Genomic DNA, 22,910 nt, shown 5'->3' on the forward strand with positions numbered 1-22,910 from the left:
TTGAACTGGATGTTCATGCAGTCGATATGGTCTAATCGGCTAAACATTGCTGCCAACAGGTATTTCATCTGGTGTGCTTTTGGTAGTTTTTAGAGCGGACAACAAGATGCAAGTTTGATTCAGAATCATATGTTGTGTTTACTTCACACTTCCCTACATGTGTGATACAACACTGCCATATTTCCCACATTGCATAGAGTGCAGTTAGCCAGGTGCTGATTGTGAAAATCATTGGTACGTATCTATGCAATTTGTTTATTTTGGCCAAGACAATCATAAGTATTTAAGCCTATTCTTCATAGAGCCATTCCCATAGTTTTGATGGTGAATGATACAAGTTACATATTTAAGTCTATTTCCAATACAAAATGTGACATCATGTTTTATCTGCTCAAATTATGTTCTATTATGCATGAATCAATGTTGATAATTAACCTATCATGCCTGCTTTCAGTTACCGATTAAACATATTGGGTTACATTTGCACCTTTTAAGTAAGCAGGAAATGTAAAAGAGATCATATTCAAAGTTCATGCTTCCTCTTGCTGTTATATATCTTTGTAAACACTATTATGCTTGCTGCTCTTCAATGAACAGTTATAGTTTATGATTGGTCCTTTGGTGACATATTAGCTTGCCTTAAATCATTGCTTGGCACCCTCACACTAGATTACATGCAGACATGTGTGCTGTCAGGAAACTGTGGGGGCAGTGGCCAGTGGGTCACCATGTCCATGGTCATTACCTAGCTCGTGGTCCACGGACGCTGCTGGTCATTGTTGTTGACCTCCAGCATAGTCATGTTCATGTTACAGGAGAAGAAGGTTAAATTCTGCAAGAGAGACTGGACATGTGCAAACTACTTGGTGAGTGCGGGTACGGGTCGATTGGGAGTTTGGGACTCATGGGACTTCCAGCGTGGATCAAATGAGACACTCATGTGTGCAGCTGGAAGAGGTGGTGTTGCCAAAGGCAGTGCCAGCTAACGCATGGATGGCCAACGAAACCGATCACCACGACCAGCATGTATGCATCATATTATCAAGCATTAAGATGTCAAGGCATAACTTGCTGGCGGAACCATTACCAAGCATGTTGACCATTTAAACGCATATGTTATCGAACGTGGGATGATATGTGTAGTTTTATAGCAATACACATGCGCTTTGGGATGTATATTTTGCAGCAATACACATGCGCTTTGCAATTAAATGGCTGGGTGATTGAAGAGAGGAAAAAAAATGCATGTCCTCAAGTAAAATGATTATCTAAAGAAATGTCTTTGTATATTCCGTTGTTGTCCCGTTGCATCGCACGGGTATATATAGGCTTGTTTCAATTATAGATTTATATTCCGGTTTCCCAACAAGTAATTCCTGCCCAGGGCGGTGCGACTTCATGATCATCTCAGTAAGGTGTCTGTTAACACCGGTATCAACATTAATGGCAGTGAACTTGTCGTCAAAAGTTTGAAATTCCTTCATCCAAACAACCTGATAATTGAAATGAACAAAAGGTGAGCATGTACGTTCAGTTCAGGGGCAATAAGTAAGAAATAATTAATCAAATACCATGAAATTTTTCAATCAGGGGAACCTAATGTACTATATGTATTCTCAGTCTCAACTCAGTAAGCCCTGCTCAAGTCCTCGTTAATCGAATCTTTGCAGCGTAAATCAGAAAAGGTGAAGCGGTGTGGTAGAGAAGGGAGGGAAAAGGAAAGACTCACGTTTCTTGCCCTGGTACAAGTAGCGAAGTATGCCCACAAGCTCTGGATGTGGATTAGTAATGGATGACAAGAGGAAGCAATTAGCACATGATCCATTAAACGTAGGCTGTAAGGAAGGAAGATCACGTTAGTTGAATAAGGCCCTGTTTGGAACCACTCAGATTATATAATCTGGTTTTTATAATCTATTGTTGGGCTGGGCCCACGAAGCATGCTTTTTCTTTCACGGCTCTTTAAAAAAAACTTATATTCCGCATTTTGCTGCGAATTGAGGAGGCTCCGAACTTCCCCAGAGGATTTGGTCCCGTCCAGTTTCCGGTTACCACTAGTTTTGAGAACCTTTCACTGAACCTGTTTTTCATTTTTTACCGAATTTTTTCTTTTTTCTTTTCCTTTTGTTTTTGTTTCTTTCCTTTCCTTTTTCCAATGTTATTTTATATTGTAAAGCTAAGTTCATGTTTAAAATTTTGTTATTATAACTCTAAAAATGTTCTGGTTATTATAAGAATGATCTAAATTTCAAATAATTGTCATTTTTCAAAAATATTGATAACTCCGAAAAATGTTTGGGATTTCAAAAATTGTTCAGTATTTCCAAAACATGCGTAGGATTTTTAAAATATATCTTTTTTTTCAAAAAACGTTTTTGTATTTCAAAAAAATGCTATTGTTTTCTTTTTCACTTTTTCCCTTCCGAATTTTTTATTCTTTTCCTTTTCGAATTTTTTTTTCCTTTTCCCTTCTGCTTTTTTTGTTTCTAGTTTTTTCAGATCTAAAAAATGGATGAAAACAAAAAACAATCATAAGTTTAAAAAATATTTTTATTAATATTTTTTCAAAATAGAAAATAATGTTGATTTTTTATATCAAAATACATGTTTAAAAAAGTGTTCTCCTTTCCAAAAAGGTTCTTGTTTTAAAATTTTGTTCCCTAATTCAGAAATGTTTGCAAATTTGTTCATTTCAAATAATACTATGTACTAATTTAGTTCATAGTTTCAAAAAAAACACATATGCCAAAAAATCTCCAATTTTTAAAAAATGTCCATGTTTTCAAAAAATGATCTGCTTTTCATATTTGTGGTCAAACTAAAAAATGTTTCTCTTTTTAAAAAAGCGCTAATTGAAAAAATGTTCACATCTTTAAAACTTGGTAATGATTCTCAAAAAAGTTCCCGTTTAATAAAAAAATGTTTCTGTTCTCAAAATTTGTTCACAAATACAAATTACTTTTTTAAAGCGTTAAAAATTCAAAATATGTTCATATTTTGTCAAAACTTGTTTGTGTTTGTCAAATATTGTTCGTAATTTTAGAAATTGTTCTATATTTGTGCAAAATATCAGAAACAGTGTCAAAAATTGTTTGTAGTATATTTGAAACATGAACATAACAAAATTTTGAAATTTAATCATTTTTTTGAAATCAATGAACATTTTTTGCACTTGTAAACAAAAATTAATAATTCCTGAAAGACATTTTAAAATATGAACAATTTTAAGAAAACATTTTTTGAAATTCCTGAATATTAATTAAATAGGGAGCAAATTCTGAAAGTAAGAACATGTTTATTAAAAAAACATGAAAAATTAGAAAAAATGTGCAAAGAAAATAAAAAATGAAAGAACAAAGAAAACATGAAAAAAGAAAAAACGAAAGAGCAAATAAAATAAAATAAATGAAAGGGCAAATAATAAAAACAAAAAGAGGAAAGAGAAATTGAATGGGTCAGCGCAGGTTAGCCGCCCCTGTGCGAAAACTCACCTGTTTGACACAGAGAGCGTTACATACGAGTTCCCAAAACTGATGGCTCGCTGGCACGTCCCCGCGCCAAAACATGCATCGTAAAATGACCAATATGCCAGTTTGGTGCCGGTTTACTTTACTTTCTCAAAAGTTATTATCCCCTTTTGGAAAACGCTACGCATCCGTCAGATGATTTCTAAAAATTATCCGTCATCTAGCTAGCCGTCGGATGCCGATCTAACGCCCTGCATCCCCGCCGCATGGTCAGTAGTTATTTTCTGAAACGACACTCGAGTTGCGGAAACTTTCGCTTTGTTGCAAGAAATAAACTTTGGATCCGTTAATTCCTGAAACAACGGTCGAGTTTCAGAAATAATTTGCTTGTTGCAGATGTTTTTTTCTTCGTCTTCCTGTAACATAGGTATTTTTACGGAAGAATTTTTTACAACAACGGTTGAGTTTCAGGAATATTTGCAACAAGCCTCCCTGCCTCCTCCTCGGAGCGAGCCTCGCGCCAGCCACGCCCCGAGCTGCATCCGTAGCCGCAGGAGCTCCGGCTCGCCGCTGGTTCCCTCCGGCCGTCGCCCCGCGCATGTCGCCGGCAGGTCGCCGGAGTGCGCCGCCAGCTGCAGCCCCAGCCTGCAGGGAACCGCCGCGCCGCCTGCCCCTTCGTCGCGCCGCCGCCGTCCGGCCTGGATCCGGCGAGGTCCGGCCGGATCCGCCGCCCCCATGCTCATCGGCTGCCCCGCCGCCTCTCTGGCGGCGGCACCCTGCTGCCTGGAGCACGCCGCCGCCCTGGCTCCCGATCCATCGAGATCGAGGGAGAGCCCCTCCTGCTTGCCAGCAGCGCGCTGCAGGAACAACGTCCTGAAACAATGGAATTGTTTCAGGAAAACGGTTGTGATCCGCCGGCCACGGGAACCATTTTCAGCCGTTAGACGCGCCCACGTGGCGAACAAAGGAGGTGGTGGATGCTAGAGGAGGATCAGCCGGCTGGAAGGTAACGTTTCCCCTTTTGTATACATATATTTGATTATTTTTCTGAATAAAATGGAAACAAATGTATTCTACTTAATCATATAATAAATAAGCTGCATATATCTAAAATGGTCATGCTGTATTTCAAATATGATCATTGTAAATGAAAAATGTTCATCGTGTATTACCCAAAATGTAGGCATCATGTATTTTAATATATCCTTCACGTATTAAAATAGTTGTTTGTTGTGTATTTTATTTGTTTATCATGTATATAAGATGTTCTTAGTGTAATAAAAATTGTCCATCATGTTAAACATTTTCTTCATGTATTGAAAAACATATTTGTCACATATCAAAAACTGCTCGTCGCAATTTACAAAATGCTCATCATGTAGACATCGCCCCCCCCCCCCCCCCGCGCGAGGCGACCGGGAAGTACCCTAGCCGCCGACCCCCTCCCCCAGCCCCTCCTCCTCTGTCCCTCCCTCACCGTTGTCCCCAGTCGTCGTCGGGCGAAGCCCGGCCGGCATGGGCGGCAGCAAGGTCGTTCCTTCCCCTCCTCGTGGACCCCCTTGCCGGTGTGGGACGGCTGGCCGCCGGAGGCGCCGTGCTATGGCGGGCTCGACGACGCAGATCCAAGCGCTTTGGGTGGCGTCGGCCGCCGGCTCCGAGGGCTCTTGTGGTGGCGCGGTGGCTGCAATGGAGGGGGCGTGCTTGGCCGCATCTGGATCGAGGCGGCGCAGGCTGCAGATAGCGAGGGCGGCTGCTGGGGTCTGGCTTCGGGCTCCCAATGGCTGCAGATAGTCTTCTCGTCACGGGCAGGCGGCGGTGCTCCTCGGGCAGCGGAGGTTCCGACGGCAGCGCTACCTCGAGCGACGCAACTCTGGATGGTGAGAAGGTGGTGGCATGGCCACTTGGCTGCGGGCTGGCGCGACGGTTGGCGATAGCGCCCTCTCAGCCCAGATCTGGGTCGTTGGGGCCTCATCTGGGTCTGGGCGGGCCTGGCTCGGCTCCGCCTGCGATGACTTTGATGGACGGGGGTGTGGCTCATGCGAGGGGTTGTCGAGATGGCGGCGCGCCCACTGCAGCGTGGCAATGGGAGCTTCACAAATCGTTAAGGGCTCGGTTGGGCCTATGTGCCTGGTGTGCTGCCCTTGTTGCGTTCGATCGGTGACCGCTGAGGGCGGTAGAGGTTGTCCCCTCCCATGTGGCTGCTGACTCTACCGCTCCTCATTCTCGTCTGCTCCCTCTTGGACCCATCGGTCCCGCTTCGCTCTCCATGGTGAGACGACGGTGGTGTCTCCAAGTCCATGGTAACGCATGTTGGTGGGCGACAAGTTTGATGGAGCTTGACAGACCGGTTGGGGTGGAGGTTTGTGGTGGACGGGAGAAATCCTTGTCGGCGTGGCTAGCACCGACGCGGTGACGCCCGTGGGTGCTGTCGTTCCTTCCTGAAGGGTGTCGGGTATCCCACTCACCCACGCCCCTCTGCGTACGGGGACACCCCTAGGATCAATCCGGGCAGCAACATCGTCACCGCCGCATTCCTTCGTAAAGGTTTTCTTGTTATGCGGTGGTCCAAAGTGCTAGAAGCGTGGTGAGTTTCTTCGGAGAGCGCAGCGGCTTCGGATCATCATCGTTTTCGTCAAGCCGACTCTGTAGTCGTTTTTTTAGTTTCACTTTTATTTCTTTTGGGCATTCTTGTGTTGCCCGCCTCAACATTGAGGTCTTTGTTGTATCGGGTGATTGCTATATCTATATAGCGAGATGAAAGCCTAGTTCAAGTAATGTATTTTTAGAATGTTCATATGGTAACTAAAAATGTGCATATTTTATTTTCAAAAAGGCTAAAAATGTATTGAAGAATATTTGTTATGTATTATAAAAACCTTTCCATCATGTATTTAGAAAATATATCATATTGTAATTGAAGAAAAAAATGTCATGTATTAAAAGGGTTTATCACGCACTGAAAAAGTGTTTGTCCCATATTAATAAAATGTTCATCCTATCTTATAAAAATGTTCATCGTGTAATTAAAAATACCTGATGTAATAAAAAAATAAATGCATTTCAGAAAAGTTAGTGTAAATACAAGATTGCTCACAAATTTGTGGTAATGTTCAAGTAATTAAAAAAATATTCACATAGCTTAATAAAATATTAATGCAGTTTTTACTATGCGTGTGTACACTTCTAATAATTATTTGTGTTTTTTCAAAAATAGGAAATCTCAGAAATGGCTTGTTTGTTTTTAAATAGAATATAAAAGGAAATTGGAATAAAAGGAAAAAATTAATAGGAATAAATGAAAACACAAGAAGGAAAGTGAGCAGAAGCATTTTAAAAAATACATGATGAATTTCTCGATCTCTATTCCTATAAATATGCGAGTTGGTGATAATGGTGCGTCTCTTTTAAACAAGGATGTTCGCGTGTGGGTGGTAGCTCGGGATCAGCTGTCTTCATGTCATTTTTATCGTACGATCTGGATAGTAGGCTAGCGAGCGACAGGTTATCCCCAAACCACTTAAATTGTACTTTTGCAAAAAAAGCCCAGCGATACGAAGTGAGTCTCGGGATCTCGTTCTCTCACAAAAAAAAAACAGTCTTCGAAAACCTTTTCCTAAGAGCAACTCTAGCAGACCTCGCATCCCGTCCCGAACTGTAAAATAACCGTCAAAATGCGGGTCGGGTGGAAAAACCAGCCCGATCAGACCCCGCATCCCGTCCCGGCCCGCAAAAAATTTTAGGGGGCGCGGCAAAATCCTAACCCTAACCCGGAAAAAACGCGGGTTTCCCCCTCGCGGTTGCAGTGTCCTGCATATAAGCGGAAGCGGTTGGTGGGGGGACATTTCATCCCGCGCTTTCTCCCACCAACCACCTCTCCTCTCCCCACTCGCGCCGCCGCCGGCCACTGCCCAAGATTCCGGCGACAGCAGCCGACAGGAGCACGCCGGAAGGCCGCCACGCGCACGAGGCCTCCCCTCCCTTCCCCTCTGCGTCGACGGGCCGCCGGATTTGCAGATCTGCGGCACTTCATCGTGGGCCGCCGGATTTGTCTTTTTTCAGCCGCCGGTTGCGGCCCGAGGCGATGGAGTGGTCGGGGAGCCTCTCCCGCAGCCCAGGCAAGGACGCATCGCCGCATGCAGGCACGGGTTCGTCCGCCCGCCGTCGCCGAAGGTTTGCGGCATGGACTCGTCCGACCGTCCACCGGGCTCGGCGCTCGCGCGGCGTCTTTGTGGCCTGCCGATACTGCTCATAGAGTGCGACGACTGCCGACGCCAAGTGTTGCGGCTCACTTCGGACACGCCGACGCACCCCGGATGGGTGTTCTACAAATGCGGAAACGACGGGGTACGTGCACTTGCGGTAGCTCGTTCCACAGCTTATTCTTTAGTTCAATTGCGGTAGCTCACTTCGAGTTTGCTCATTTTTTTGTGTAGGACGATGGATGCTCATTTTGGTTTTGGGAAGGCCAATACATTGATTTGTTGATAGAAAGAAACTTAATAGATGTTAGTGCACTCCTTAGTACAATCGAAGGCAATGATGCGGCTGCATGTGCAACTAGAGGGGAAGCAACGTCTACTTCTTTGGAACCAAAGATGAAGAATGAAGAAAGCAAGATCAAGAATCCGCAGATCAACAATGAATGCTATGGAAGTTAGAAATCTTCTGAAATGCATACTTGTGGTTTTTGTTTTCTTTGGTTTTGCTATTCTAGCAAAGTTTGGTGATATATTTTGTATCTATAATGTTGTTGCAAAATCAAAGAAAAGCATTGTGCTAGATCAATTTAAATTGCAAATCTAAGTTTTACGGGCCGGGAGGAGCTGCGCCAGATCAGAATCCACAGAAGCCGACCCGTGAAAAAAGTATATTCCGCGAATATGTTTTTTTATGGATCCATTATGCAAGGTCGCATCTGTTCCAGCCTGCGCCGGCCCGCAAAAACAATTTTTCGTAAACTGCAAACGCGTTTTACGGGCCGACGGGATGCAGTATGCTAGAGTTGGTCTAAATTTCATTGACCCCTCCCCTCTCTTCCACGGCAACCACCGAAGTTGATTCGTTCGAGGATCCCCTCCTTTGCATACAATTGTAGTTGGGGTCTCATTATATCAAATTTGTCTTCAAGCTTGCCCCGCTTCCTCTCATTTTAGATCTAACTTGGTCCTGCAGGCCATTTGAGACAGAGACGATAGCGGGTTGTTGTCATGTCCAAGCTAGTTTAGATTACTTTGTTTTCCATTTGTGGTTGCTGGGATTGATTTTCTTTTGTGTCAGCTTTGGTTCTCAACCTCCAACATGAGGTTTTTCTTGTTAGAATAAATCCGAGAAATATCGTTGACCATATGAGGACCAAGCAATCACACGAGCACGACACCGAGATTTGTTAACGAGGTTCACCGATATGGCTACATCCCGGTGCATTGACTACGGGCGCTCCTTTCCGTAACACCGTCACAATACCGCACCCTGACCGTCCTGGGCGCCGGCACACGCCGTCGGCTCCCCTTGCACGCCTCTGCTATTATGTTGGCATATGTTACATTGTGTGTCTATCCCTGCTATATATGAGAGGCCTAGGATACAAGTGTCCTATCAAAACATGACCCCATATCCTGTCTAAACACAATACTACTCAGAGTCCAACTGTAACCTACCGTGTACACAATATTCGACACAACTCTAACAAACTCCACCTTGGAGAATATTCTCCACCACCTTGAATTCATCTGTGCGTCAAACTTCCATGTACATTGGACTTGAGCTTATCCATGAGCACCGTTGCTACTCTAAAGACTCCATTTGACTCCACCTTCAACTTGTAGTTCCTTCTTTTCTTGACCGTGGTCAACACTCGAGAGAAATTAAGTACCACATTACTCTAGTTTGCGCTCCCAACTTCCAGAGTATTCAACACCATCGCACACCGATCACTGACCTGTGTGAAAGTCAATAACTCACATATCGGGTGTCACACATAAGAGTTATCTGAACTCAACATCACCGCTCTTCCTTGACCGCCCGTCTGAAACTTGAAGGAATTTCACCATTGCTTGTAGTCATCCCGAGTCAAATTCGCAGTTGTCTCACCACATGTATGACCACCAGAGCCCTGGCCCGTCTCCATGCCCCGTGCGTACCGCACGCCTCGCCGCTATTACCGCGTCGAGTCTCCGCTGTCCCGGTCGAGTCTTAAGGATCGCGAACCCACACCACTCAACCCCCACTGAGAGTACCATCGATCATCACCGACCGATGACAAGTTTCACGCTTTCATCAGACCACTGGGCTCCAGTCCGAATTGCGTGTCACTCGCTTTTCCCGCTGAATAGGTTGCGATCTCCAGATCCTTACACCGTAGCCCCTCAATCCAGCTCCACCTTCAACATGACTCCATGGTAGATGATCAGTCCACCCTGCGCCCTGCCGACTTCAAGCTTCGTGTGTACATCACCTTGAATCAACCCCGCGCCATAGTCTTGTCGAAACCACACAAGCCACCAGGCCTGCACCACGTGTTTTCACGCCCAGAAGTCGGTCACCATCAGCATCACGCTCCTACATCGTCGTCGCCGATCCCACCACCGTCTTCTGCTTTGACCGACATCCCCATCGATCCGTCAAACAGTCCAGTTTGACCCAGTCGAAAATATCTGACTGCAACCATGCTCCACCCCGCGTCGTGTCCACCCACACTCTGTGCATTGCTGGACGCCATGTGTATGCATGATCATGCAATGACGCACCCCAGACTTCTCTAAGGCTTATACGCATGTTGCCTGTCTTGATTTCCTTTTGATCATCACGTCGAACAACGATGCTGTTGCGATCGAACCATCTTCAGGATCCACGTACAAAAGCAAATAATTTCTAAAAAATAGCATCATGATCCTTCTTGTTTGCCCGTACATAAGTTTCCAGACTATTCTTCTCATCCTTCACACACGTACCCAACACTAGTGGAAAACGGGCCTTTGGCCTGGACCCTTTAGTCCCGGCCTGCCTCTGGGCCGGGACTAAAGGCCCGGCCACGTCGCCCCAAATCGCATTGCCTCCCACGAGGCTTTGGTCCCGGCCCGTAAGGAGCCTTTAGTTCCGGTTTGTGTCCCAAACCGGGACTAAAGGGCTACGCGGTGTGCAGCCCGCATGTGCGCCACCTTTAGTCCCGGTTTGTGTCTCAAACCGGGACTAAAGTCCTCTGCCTATATATAGCACAGCCCCCTCTCCCCTCTTCCTTGCATTTTTCTTGGATGGAAGAGTGTGGGTGTGTGCTAGCTCTCCATTTTTTTTCATGCACTAGAGGTGTTTGTTGAAATGTGTGTTAGAGCGATGCCGCTTCAGTTCACCGAACACAACTACGATATGAGATGCCTGAGCCACGCTTAAACCTCTTCCTCTTTATTTCTACTTATTCTAAAAGGTTAGCAACTATATTTCCTCGTTTAGACCGTGCGGTACTAATTTTTAGGATCGTGATTGTATTTGATATACTTTCATATAACGCAGATGAGCCATCCATGGATGTACGGTGATCGACGCACAGCCGCTTACAGAGAAGGCGTGCATTCTTTTCGAGATGCAACCGATGTGAACAAGCATGGTGGTGGCTTTATGTTTTGTCCATGTGTTGAATGTCGGAATGAGAAGGATTACACTTCCTCAAGAATCATTCAGAGCCACCTGCTTCGGTCCGGTTTTATGTCGGGCTATAATGTTTGGACCAAGCATGGAGAAAGAGGGGTTATGATGGAAGACGACGATGAAGAAGAAGAGAACGATGATGACAACTACCGATCTATGTTCCCTGAGTATGCTGATACCGCAATGGAAGACAATGAAGAAGAAGATCAAGATGAAGAACGGGAACCAGATGAGCCCGCTGATGATCTTGGCCGGGTCATTTCTGATGCACGGCGAGGTTGCGACACAGAAAAGGAGAGGTTGCAGTTCGAGCAGATGTTACAGGACCACAACAAATTGTTGTACCCAACTTGTGAAGATGGCCACAAGAAGCTGGGTAGCACACTGGAATTGCTGAAGTGGAAGGCAGAGACCGGTGTGACTGACTCGTCATTCGAAAAGTTGCTGGTACTGATGAAGAAGATGCTTCCAAGAAAGAACGAATTGCCCGCGAGCACGTACGAAGCAAAGAAGCTTGTCTGCCCTCTAGGATTAGACGTGCAGAAGATACATGCATGCCCTAATGACTGCATCCTCTACCGCGGTGAGAAGTACGAGAATATGGATAAATGCCCGGTATGCACTGCATTGCGGTATAAGATCAGAAAAGATGACCCTAGTGATATTGAGGGCTAGCCACCCAGGAAGAGGGTTCCTGCCAAGGTGATGTGGTATGCTCCTATAATACCACGGTTGAAACGTCTGTTCAGAAATAAAGATCATGCGAAGTTGTTCCGATGGCACATGGAAGATCATATGAAAGACGATAAGTTGAGGCACACCACTGATGGTCGGCAGTGGAGAAAAATCGAGAGAGAGTTCCCGAGATTTGCAGCTGACGCAAGGAACTTATGGTTAGGTCTGAGTACAGATGGCATGAATCCTTTTGGGGAGCAGAGTTGCAGTCACAACACCTGGCCCGTTACTCTATGTATCTACAACCTTCCTCCTTGGTTGTGCATGAAGCGGAAGTTCATTATGATGCCAGTGCTTATCCAAGGTCCAAAGCAACCCGACAACGATATTGATGTGTACCTAAGGCCATTAGTTGATGAATTTTACAGCTGTGGGCCGAACCAGGTGTACGTGTGTGGGACGAGCACAAACAAGAGGAATTTGACCTTCGAGCGTTGCTTTTCGTAACCATCAATGATTGGCCTGCTCTTAGTAACATTTCAGGACAGTCAAACAAGGGATACAATGCATGCACGCACTGTTTGGATCAGACAGAAAGTATATATCTGGACAAATGTAGGAAGAATGTGCACCCGTACAATCGTCGTTTTCTTCCACCCAAGCATCCCTTAAATAAAAAAAGGCAAGCATTTCAATGGCAAGGTAGAACCCCGGGGGAAGCCTGTCATCCGTACTGGTGCTGAAGTATTTGATATGGTCAAAGATTTAAAAGTAATCTTTGGAAAGGGTCCTGGCAGCCAACCTGTTCCTAACGGCCTTGATAAGCGCGTACCCATGTGGAAGAAGAAATCTATATTTTGGGAGCTACCCTACCGGGAAGTCCATGAGGTCCGCTCGGCAATCGACGTGATGCACCTGACGAAGAATCTCTGCGTGAATATTCTAGGCTTCCTGGGCTTGTATGGGAAGTCAAAAGATACACCGGAAGCACGGGAGGACCAGGAACGTCATAAAGGAAGAGATGGCATGCATCCAGGGCAGTTTCAAGGGCGTGCCAGCTACGCTCTTACTAAGGAAGAGAAGAAAGTGCCAGTATTCGAGGGGTATCTAGCCAAGCAGGCAAATCACTGGAAGGCATTTCAAGAGTACAAGGAGTCAGAAGATGCCCAGGCATTATCAGAAAAGAACAAGATAAATGCCGACAAGAAGAAATATCACCACAAGCTGGGGCCAGGGGGCTATGAGACTGCCATCCCAAAGTGGGATAAGAAAGAGCAAGATCTGCTAGCTAAAGGCATCATACCTGAACCACTCCGTGATGAGTGGGAATTGAGAGCAATAAATTGGTTCCTTGCGCATGGTGGTTCGTACGACGAAGAAACAGGGGACCTCATCTGCAGTGACGGTCTTAGGATACCCAGGGAGAATTGGAAAAAGATAGTGAAAGAAATTAAGGAGGGAAAAAGAAAGTTCACTGCAGATAGAGAGAAAGATTTGCTCACACTGGTCCTCGGCAATGACGAACATGGAGGACGAACGCGAGGCTTCGGTCCTTCTTACCCGTGGTGGCTTGGGTTTGCCAGAGACCAAGACACTTACAGAAGCCAAGCGAGAGCAAAGAAGCGGCAGCACGATGAGGAGAATGACAAGTTCAACTAGTTGCTTGCCGGGATTAACGAGCAACAGAAGCAGATTGATGAGCTTAGAGGAGTAGCGCGCCAGGAAGATCCTGCACTTGATATTACCGGCACCCCATCTAAGCGGAAAAGCAGCATGGCTGAATATGAGGCCCCGCCCGACGATGCACGAAGAATGATAGAGGGCGGTCCCGGCTACCCCTTGGATGGAATCAAGGAGTCAACATCATGTGAACTCCATCAGAAATTCAAGAACATATCCATGAAGGTGGCCGTCAGACAAGCTTTACCTTCTGGCCCTGATGCACGCTGGCATGGCCGTGAGATTCCAGCTGGCTTTGCTAAAGTCGGGGTGGATGAAATCATGGTGGGGTTTCATGATATGGAGCTCGACATAGCTGGACCCGAAGATGAGAGGACACTCAGAGAAGTACTGGGTGGAGTCATCCTATGGGACAAAGAAGTGGGCGAATGAATGAGGTATCCCGGTTGAAGACATTCTGGCTTCCCAAAACGACAGGTTACCCAAGGCTGTGGTAGCCCCTAAGCCACAGTTTGTCATGGGAGCGTCTTTGGTCAGCAAAGATGATCTCCCAACAAATATGCGTTACTTGCATACATGGTACTTAAGTGAATCAAAGAATGGGAGAACGATGATCGTGGTGAGTGTCCCACGGGAGTACTACGGCCGGCCCGAAGAAATCCATATCGACTTTGATGAACTCTTCCAGATGTACAATGTCGACGCCCTCGACAAATCGCTTATGAGTTGCTATTGTCTGTAAGTTTTTCAATTCGTTGTCTACATATAACTTGTTTAGTTATTTCAATTCATTGTCTATATATAACTTGTACTCTATTATGCAGAATGAAGATTCTGGATTGTAAAAATAGGAACATCCTAAATATTGGGTTTATTGACCCAGATAAAATACATATAGCGACGCTAACTGATAAACCCAAGGAGACGGAGGAAAACCTTCTAAGGTTTCTAACAGATCAAAATTTCTGTGACCACATACTGTTTCCATACAACTTCAGGTGAGGGTCTTTACTGTGTTGTGTCCATTTACTTATAAGTGTAATTGATAAGTTACTCACACACACACACACACACACACACACACACACATATATATACACATGTGCAGCTTCCATTGGATTCTGTTGGACATTCAAATTGATAAGGGAAGAGTTGATGCCTTCGACCCATTATCGAGACCCTTGGAACAGTTCCAAAGCCTGCAGGACATGCTCCAAGGGTAATTTCAATCATTCTTGCGCTCTATCGGTCTCTTTCGATGATTTTCTGATATATCAATTAATGAAAAACTTAGCAAATCATTATCCTTGTCGGGCAGGGTTTGGAAGCGGTTCAAGTGCGTGACTCCCGGTATCGAGCCTGAGAAGCTGACCTTTAGAGGGGCTCAGGTAAGTAGTAGTATGATATACTTCTATTTTCAATACATTTATGATGCTAGATTATTATTTTGATTATATATATTCTATTCTCGTAAAGTGCGACCAACAGCCACGGGGGACGCATCTATGCGGATACTATGTTTGGGAGACCATTCACACGTTTACCTCTGAGCACAAGGATCACAGATTCGATGTAAGCAATGAACATTTACACCTCTATTTTTACCCGTCATTCTTTGTTATCATGATTGATATTCATATTCATCTCCTCTTCTTATATAGTACACGACCATGAGGGAGAAGGTCCTACCAGAGCAACGCGCGATTGTTGTTGCAGAGGAGCTTGCGACCTTTCTGAGGACGGAAGCTATAGATGACAAATGACGATTTAGTGTAGCTAGGGGCCATTACTGATGTTGGTCCATGTAATCGAATAGACGGGCTCTAGTCCCGATAATTCAGATCTCCATATAATTGTATATATATGCTCGCTTGTAAGATAAGTTAATCTTATATATATATGCATAATTATTTCTATTTAGAATTATATGAAAACTAATTCCCGAACACCAAACGAGGCATCACGTTAATCTCCCGAACACCTAAACCCTAAAACCCTAAAACCCAAAAATAAACAAAATCTGAAACTCTTTAATCCCGGTCCGTGTTAAGAACCGGGACTAAAGGGCATGCCCCTGAGGGCGCTCCGAGGCGCCCACGTGAAGCACCTTTGGTCCCGCCTTGGAACAGGGCCGGGACTAAAGGTTAGGCCTTTAGTCCCGCCCCTTTAGTCTCGGTTGGTGAACCGGGACTAAAGCCCCTTACGGGCTGTCCCCACTAGTGCAATTGATCCATGGCCATCAATGTTCACGCCTTGGTGACAAGACAACACCAAGCGACACCCTTTGACTACAGCAGAACAACATCTTTTTCTTTAACAAATCTCATCAACACAACAACATGCGTACAACAGCCCGAGTATCGGTCCAACCTCACGCCCATGAACACCAGCCTCCAGCGCGGTCTCCACGCCAGCTTGGGCCAATCCGGCAGCACACCAGGCCACTTTGTCTTCGACCACATGCCAGATCGATCTGGAACCCCGTAACGCTATGTGACGCCACCACCTGGGCACGATTCAATCTTGATCTGGACTCGTCGAGTTCTCTGGTACACGCCGCCACCGCCGTGTCTGATCAATCTGTTCATGGGACATGTTGAACCGATCTCGTTTGAGCGCAGCCATGTCCCCACGCATGCAGTTCTCAGCTGCAGCCGTCCGATCTCCATCGCTCAATTCCCTGATTGCTTATACCCGATCTCATTAACAACGCACCGAACGACCATCACGGGACAGTCACTTCCGCACATCATCTTTGCATCGAACTTGATGACGATCCATCCTCTAAATCAACAAATCCACGACCTCCTCGTAACCTTGCTCTGATACCACTTGTTAGAATAAATCCGATGCATATCGTCGACCATCTGAGGACCAAGAAATCACACGATCACGACACCGAGATTCGTTAACGAGGTTCACCGATATGGCTACATTCCCGGGGCATGACTACGGGCGCTCCTTCCCGTAACACCGTCACAATACCGCGTCCTGACCGCCCTGGGCGCCGGCACACGCAGTCGGCTCCCCTTGCACGCCTGTGCTATTATATTGGCATAGGTTACATCGTGTGTCTACCCCCGCTATACATGAGAGGCCTAGGATACAAGTGTCCTATCAAAACACGACCCCATATCCTGTCTAAACACAATACTACTCAGAGTCCAACTGTAACCTACCGTGTACACAATATTCGACACAACTCTAACATTTCTTCGAAAGAGACATGGAGGCTACCAGGGGAGGGTAGCCATGAGTAGGTCGAGGTGTTGTGGGCATGAGGATTTCTACCGACGATGAGCTACTCGTTCCCGGTGACGTCGGTTCAACTACCTTGAGTTGATGAGACCGTTCCCAGCCACACTCGTTCCTTTGCGGTTATGTGTTCTCCTGTCAGATCCAAATGACTGTTTATTTTATGGAGAAGAGATGTGTATGAAATTTGTGCATTTTTGTTATTAAAACCATGGTCTCTCCTAAACATGCAAATTTGTGAAATTTTTAGAGACAAGTCAGTTGTGGGTCTGCAAGGTACCTCATGAACTGCAGATTTAGCCTTTATAATTGATTCTTGGACGAAGGTTTTATCCTTTATGAAATTCCTTGTACTCTATTCCTTGATGCAATTACCATATTTGCTATTCTAGACTATTTTATTCATTGTGCCCTATGTTAGATTTTTGTATATGTCATGATTTGGTGCAAGGTAAGTAGAGTAGCATGATCAGGCAGTGTTAAATGTTTTATTAAGTAGGAAAGTTCTCGAGTCCCATACTCAATGAGTAAAGATGAGCTTTTGTTCTTTGTTGTATCAAGATCAGAGGCAACACGTATGATCTACTATATTAGTTTGTTAGCTCGGTAATCAGTCCACTTCATTCTCGGTTAGTCAATGTGCCAACTTTGTGTTTTCAATAAACTACCAGTTTAGTTAATTGGGTTAGGCATAGTGGTCAAAATTTTCAGGAAAGTTTACGAGAGAGTTATGTATTCAATATAAACATCATGACTCAATTTGCTCGAGATATATGCTTTTATGAAATATAGCGCATGTGGGTGGATGAACAAAATGGTTAAGGAATCTTATGAGGTAGTGTTTTTTTACAATTTATTTTCCTTCTTCACATAGGGATATGTGAAGGGATGGTCTATGAAGTTGAATTTCAGTTCATGTCCTACTACATGTTTACTTGCATATCACCGAAGAGCGAACTTGTGACAACATCACAACTCTAAAGCCTGCAATCTTTCAACTATAGAAGAAGGAAGACGGGTTTTTTGATTGATCATCCTTCCCATGATCAAAAGAAACAATTTTTTTATGGTGATGATAGAAAGGGTTCATTTTGAAAGAAAAAAAGCTACCGGACTTTGCTAAGCAACCCTTGATTCTTGATTTTGTCCATGAACAATGAAGGGCTTTAAAATCAGTAACTGATGTGAAATAGTTGTACATTCTGATTGAAATATTGCCAAGTCTTATAAGTGTATGGCTATGGAAAAAGCATGTATGGTCTAAATTTCTAATTGATGTACGACATAATTAGATTTTTGGTCCACGAATGCTACTCCATTAATTTATAATATAGTGAATAAAGACTTCCGGATTATGTACCATTTTACTTGTAAATGTTTCGACATTTTGGGTGTCTTTTGGGTTTATTTACCTGATACAGACTTAAGCATTTTCATACTCTCAAATGTGTGTAAACCTGATGATCTACCTAACTTTTGGTCATGACAAAGTCTGAATGATTCTAATCTAAACCTAATGAAATACATAGTCTTGATGATTACAATTTTACCAACGCTTGTAGGGCGCTTCATTTCCTAATTAGGCTATATTCCAATGCATGTCATCTTGACTATGATGTGTTGCATCAACTAGGACATTATTTCAGCAAAGGCTATGTCCATGTTTTTCACATTTTAGCAATACATGATCAACATGTAAACTATAATTTGCTACCCGTGTAACATATATTTGCGTCAGGATCAGTTTGTTATATTGCCGTTGGGATTCTCATCCCAGAAACATTTACCATGGTGCATTCAATGGCGTTGTGCAATTATTGCGAAATCAAATTTTGGACAAGAAGTTCTGGTGACTGTAAATATACACTGCAGTCTCTCCAGTAGGAAATATTTACCTTAATTCATTGTCTGTTTTTTTTTGCTCCAGCTAGAGGTGTCGAAGGGAAGATGAACAGAGCCTGAAGGATCAGTTTTGTAGTGCCGTTGAGATTCTCATCTCAGAAACATTTATCATGGCGCCTTCTAGGGCGTTATGACTTATGCGATTACCGCGAAGGCGAAATTTTAGGTAAAAAGTCGTGCAATCTGAAGGCCAACAATGGACGCACATATTGTGCAGTAATGCTACACATACAGGCAATTACGAACTGATTTTGTTTACATGCTGACATGGCAATAGGTGATTGGAAAGAAGGAGAGTGAGGCGGGCCATCCCGGTGAAAAATCAGGTGAGGTCGAGATTATTTAGGAATGGTCTGTAATGAACCTGTAAAGACCCCGTAGGTCTAGGATTATTGCATATTGTGTATGGTCATGGTCAGTCAGGGAGTGGGGGCTGAACTTTTTTTTTTGAGGCAAAGACAAGTGGGGGCTGAACTGAACTGGATCGGGGTCGGGTCGGGCCTGGCCTTGAACGAATGAATGGGCCGGAGAAAGGCGGCCCAGAGGAAGGAAGGAAGGAAGTTATCTCATCTTCGTCAATGCAGAGCGGAGTTCCTCGCCCCCACCCCCCTCCCTCCCCACTTCGGCGACGGCGATGGCATCGGCGTCGACGGCGGCGTCGCTCCGCCTCCTCCGCCGCCCCCTCGGCCTCGCCCCCCTTCGCCCCGGCCGTCGCCTCCTCTGCGTCGCCTCCCCCACGGCGCTGGCCACCAGCGGCGACTCCTCCTCCTCCCCTGCTCCCATGGCGCAGTCGGCGGTGGTGGACGTGAACCCGCCGCGCGGCACCAGGGACTTCCCGCCGGAGGAGATGCGGCTGCGCTCCTGGCTCTTCGACAACTTCCGGGAGGTGTCCCGCTCCATGGCCTTCGAGGAGGTGGACTTCCCCGTGCTCGAGTCCGAGGCGCTCTTCATCCGCAAGGCCGGGGAGGAGATCACGCAGCAGCTCTACAACTTCGAGGACAAGGGCGGCCGCCGCGTCGTGCTCCGGCCGGAGATCACGCCTTCCCTCGCGCGCCTCGTCATCAAGCAAGGGTATGCATCTGTCTGCTCCTATGTTCTCCTGTGTATGCACTGTATGATATATGAAGGCTGGATTGGATGCCAATGCCAGTTCATTCAGCCATTAGGTTTGTTTGATTGATTTTGCCCAACCTAGGATAGTACGTAGATACCAATCTCACTTCATTCAACTGTCCGAATTGACACCTAGGAAGTGCATTTCTTCATCTTCTTGTGGATGTCTCTCTCTCTCTCTCTCTCTCTAGAAAGTCAGTCTCCCTCCCACTCAAGTGGTTCACCATAGGACAATGCTGGCGATACGAGCGTATGACAAGAGGAAGGCGCCGCGAGCATTATCAGTGGAACATGGACATTTTCGGTATGCCTAAAGTCCGGGTATGTATGTATCTATGTCCATTCCGATTCCGATTCACCTTGTCATGTGTGATTCACACTGACTTCACTTCTCCCCTTTGTCCAAATTCAGGCCGAGGCTGAGCTCATTCAAGCTATCGTTCTCTTGTTCGAGCGTCTTGGGATTACGTCTTCAGATGTGGGGATCAGACTGTCCAGCCGAAAGGTAGCCTTTCACTTCACTATTCTCCCTGTAATTACAAGTAAACAAATAATTTTGTTCCCTTCCATTCGATGGCATGTATGTCCCACGCATGGGTTTACTAGGACCAATCTCTCTGTTTCGTGCCTCACTGTTCTATCTTCTCTCCAGGTTCTTCAGGCTGTGTTGGATATGTACTCTGTACCACAACACTTGTTTACTCAAGTTTGTGTTATTGTTGACAAGGTGTGGCCCAAATCCTGCTTCCAACTTCCGATTTGTTGCACCATGATGCCTTCATGCACATCCTACTTCGCTTCAAGTCTTAACTGCTTTTGTTCGTATTCTGCAGTTAAAATAGTTTTCATGTTCACTGCTTTGAACTGCTCATTAAGAAAACATAACAAGATCTTGATGCTTTTATTTATCTCTACACGCTTTCTTCTTAGCTATGCTGTTCGGGTGGAGACCTAGGATAAGATCGCAAAAAAATCAAGATGTTGATTTTTCTTGGACTCTTGTGCTGTTTATCCTTGACTATTCAGTGCATGTCGAGATCAAGGAAATGATCAGCCAACTGAGTGTTATTTGTGTGACTCAGAATTTGGTAGCTAATATATATCACATGGGCCATTTTCCCCATACTTGTTTCTCAATTTGTGATTAGAATCCGTTCTCATCTAACCCTCTGTATTGTAAATAACCAGTAAAATAGTGGTTACAAGACCTCAATCCTATTGTCCACTGATTTTAAAGTTAAGCATATCATTGTTTTTTCTGTGTTGCATATTTACTCTGTTCATAAATACTATTCCATCTGTTCCTAAATATAAGACTTTTTCGAGATTTCAATATGGACTACATACGGAGCAAAATGAGTGAATCTACATTCTAAAATACGGAGCAAAATGAGTGAATCTACATTCTAAAATACGTCTATATACATCTCTATGTAGTTTGTATTGAAATCTCCAAAATGGCTTATATTTAGAAATGGAGGGAGTAGATGAATTTGCATGCACTACGCGATTGTTTATTGCATCATGAATTTACAATATTGTGCAGCTGGGGAAACTGAGTAGGGAAGAAATTGAGAAGGAATTGATTTCAACTGGGCTGTCATCTGAAGCTGTACAGGGTATCATTGAAGTGCTCTCTCTCAAGTCACTGGACAAACTTGAAGGTCTGTTCCTGGCTTTAGCATTCGATATGTTGTTATACTGTTGTGCTGTACTTTGGTATCTTTGTGTTAAATTTGTTGATCCTGTCCAATTTTTTTCTCTTATGGCATCCATATTTGTGTAACTTTCTGGAAAAAGAAAGCAAAGTCCACCCATTTATCCAGAAAGGGATCACTCATTTTGATATTCCCATGCAGAGGTGCTAGGCTCCGGTGTTGAAGCCGTTGCTGACTTGAAGAAGCTCTTCTCATTTGCTGAGCAATATGGTTATGCTGATTGGATCTGTTTCGATGCATCTGTTGTTCGTGGCCTTGCATACTACACGGGGATTGTTTTTGAGGTCCTGAAAAAGTGGCATTCCATCTTTTTTTTTGGCCACCAACTCTTGTTTCATACTGAACTCTCTTGATCCATGTTTTCAGGCTTTTGATAGGGAAGGGGAACTGAGAGCGATTTGTGGTGGGGGGAGGTATGACAGGCTACTGTCAACATTTGGAACTGAAGATGTACCAGCCTGTGGCTTTGGATTTGGAGATGCTGTTATAGTGGAAGTATGATACAATACTAATTTTCTCCCCTTTCTCTGGTTCCTTTTCTCATGCCGAGCGAAGAAAGCTGCTTGGTCAAAGATTAAAGTTCCTATAAAATTGATATTCTGGTAAAGATATGAGAAAGTCCTGCTAATATGAAGTAAAAATAAAGTAACAATAGGAAATTCAGAGAAGGTTGGCTAAGATTTTATCAAGTTGAGTAGTGCTAATAACGTGAATTCATGTGGAAAAGATTGTCATTGTTTACATGTCATTATGAATTTTTTGAGATGCAGTTTAAGTGGCAGTAATACAAACTCTATAATTTACACATTTTCTGACAGCTGCTAAAAGAAAAGGGTCTTTTGCCTGACCTGTCACGTCAAATAGATGACATTGTGTTCCCATTGGACGAGGAGCTTGAAGGGCCAGCATCTAGCGTTGCATCCTCTCTGCGGAAGAAGGGCAGATCTGTAGACCTTGTAGAAGACAAGCGTCTGAAATGGTATTGCCTTCCATTAATTTCTATTTTCCCATTGTGTTGAATAATTATGTGGGTGGGTGTATCTGTAATTACTGTTTACTATGCTGCAGGGTGTTCAAACATGCGGAGAGGATAAACGCTAGCAGGCTGATCTTGGTTGGGAAATCCGAGTGGGAGCGAGGCATGGTTCGTGTGAAGATACTATCAACCAGAGAAGAGTTTGAGGTCAAGGCGGGCGAATTGCAGTAGCTGTTAGCTGATCTGATCGATTTGAAGGTTTCACTTTTCCCCCTTCTTCTTTCTGATCATCCTCAACGCTGTAAATTTTGCCGTTCACGTCGTGTATACAAAACAAATGGATGGCTTTGAATGCTATTGCTATCTTCTTTCGGATCATTCGTCTTGCAACAAACAAAGAAAATTTAGGTTTTGCCATTCACCAACATGTGTATAAAATGCCTTTGCTGCCTGAGAATAGAATGCTCATCTGCTTCGAACTAA

General features: G+C 44.6%; 1 protein-coding gene across 1 annotated transcript; it reads left to right on the plus strand.

Moving 5' to 3' along the window:
- Positions 1–19,208: 19,208 nt before the first annotated feature.
- On the plus strand, positions 19,209–22,910 carry LOC123428244 (histidine--tRNA ligase, chloroplastic/mitochondrial). The gene is made up of 9 exons (XM_045112436.1): positions 19,209–19,691; positions 19,925–20,054; positions 20,146–20,238; positions 20,386–20,460; positions 21,280–21,397; positions 21,593–21,735; positions 21,818–21,946; positions 22,270–22,430; positions 22,520–22,910. The coding sequence occupies exons 1-9, from the start codon at positions 19,255–19,257 to the stop codon at positions 22,656–22,658; spliced, it is 1,425 nt and encodes a 474-aa protein (XP_044968371.1). The 5' UTR covers positions 19,209–19,254; the 3' UTR covers positions 22,659–22,910.

Source organism: Hordeum vulgare, chromosome 2H, assembly GCF_904849725.1.
Source record: "Hordeum vulgare subsp. vulgare chromosome 2H, MorexV3_pseudomolecules_assembly, whole genome shotgun sequence".
In the NCBI taxonomy this organism is placed as follows: domain Eukaryota; kingdom Viridiplantae; phylum Streptophyta; class Magnoliopsida; order Poales; family Poaceae; genus Hordeum; species Hordeum vulgare.

Excerpts from the sequence above, each read along its gene's own strand:
- LOC123428244 (XM_045112436.1), top strand. The coding sequence starts at position 19,255 with ATGGCATCGGCGTCGACGGCGGCGTCGCTCCGCCTCCTCCGCCGCCCC. Across the intron at positions 21,398-21,592 it reads GTCACTGGACAAACTTGAAG|AGGTGCTAGGCTCCGGTGTT; the intron begins GTCTGTTCCTGG and ends ATTCCCATGCAG. Across the intron at positions 21,947-22,269 it reads GAGATGCTGTTATAGTGGAA|CTGCTAAAAGAAAAGGGTCT; the intron begins GTATGATACAAT and ends ATTTTCTGACAG.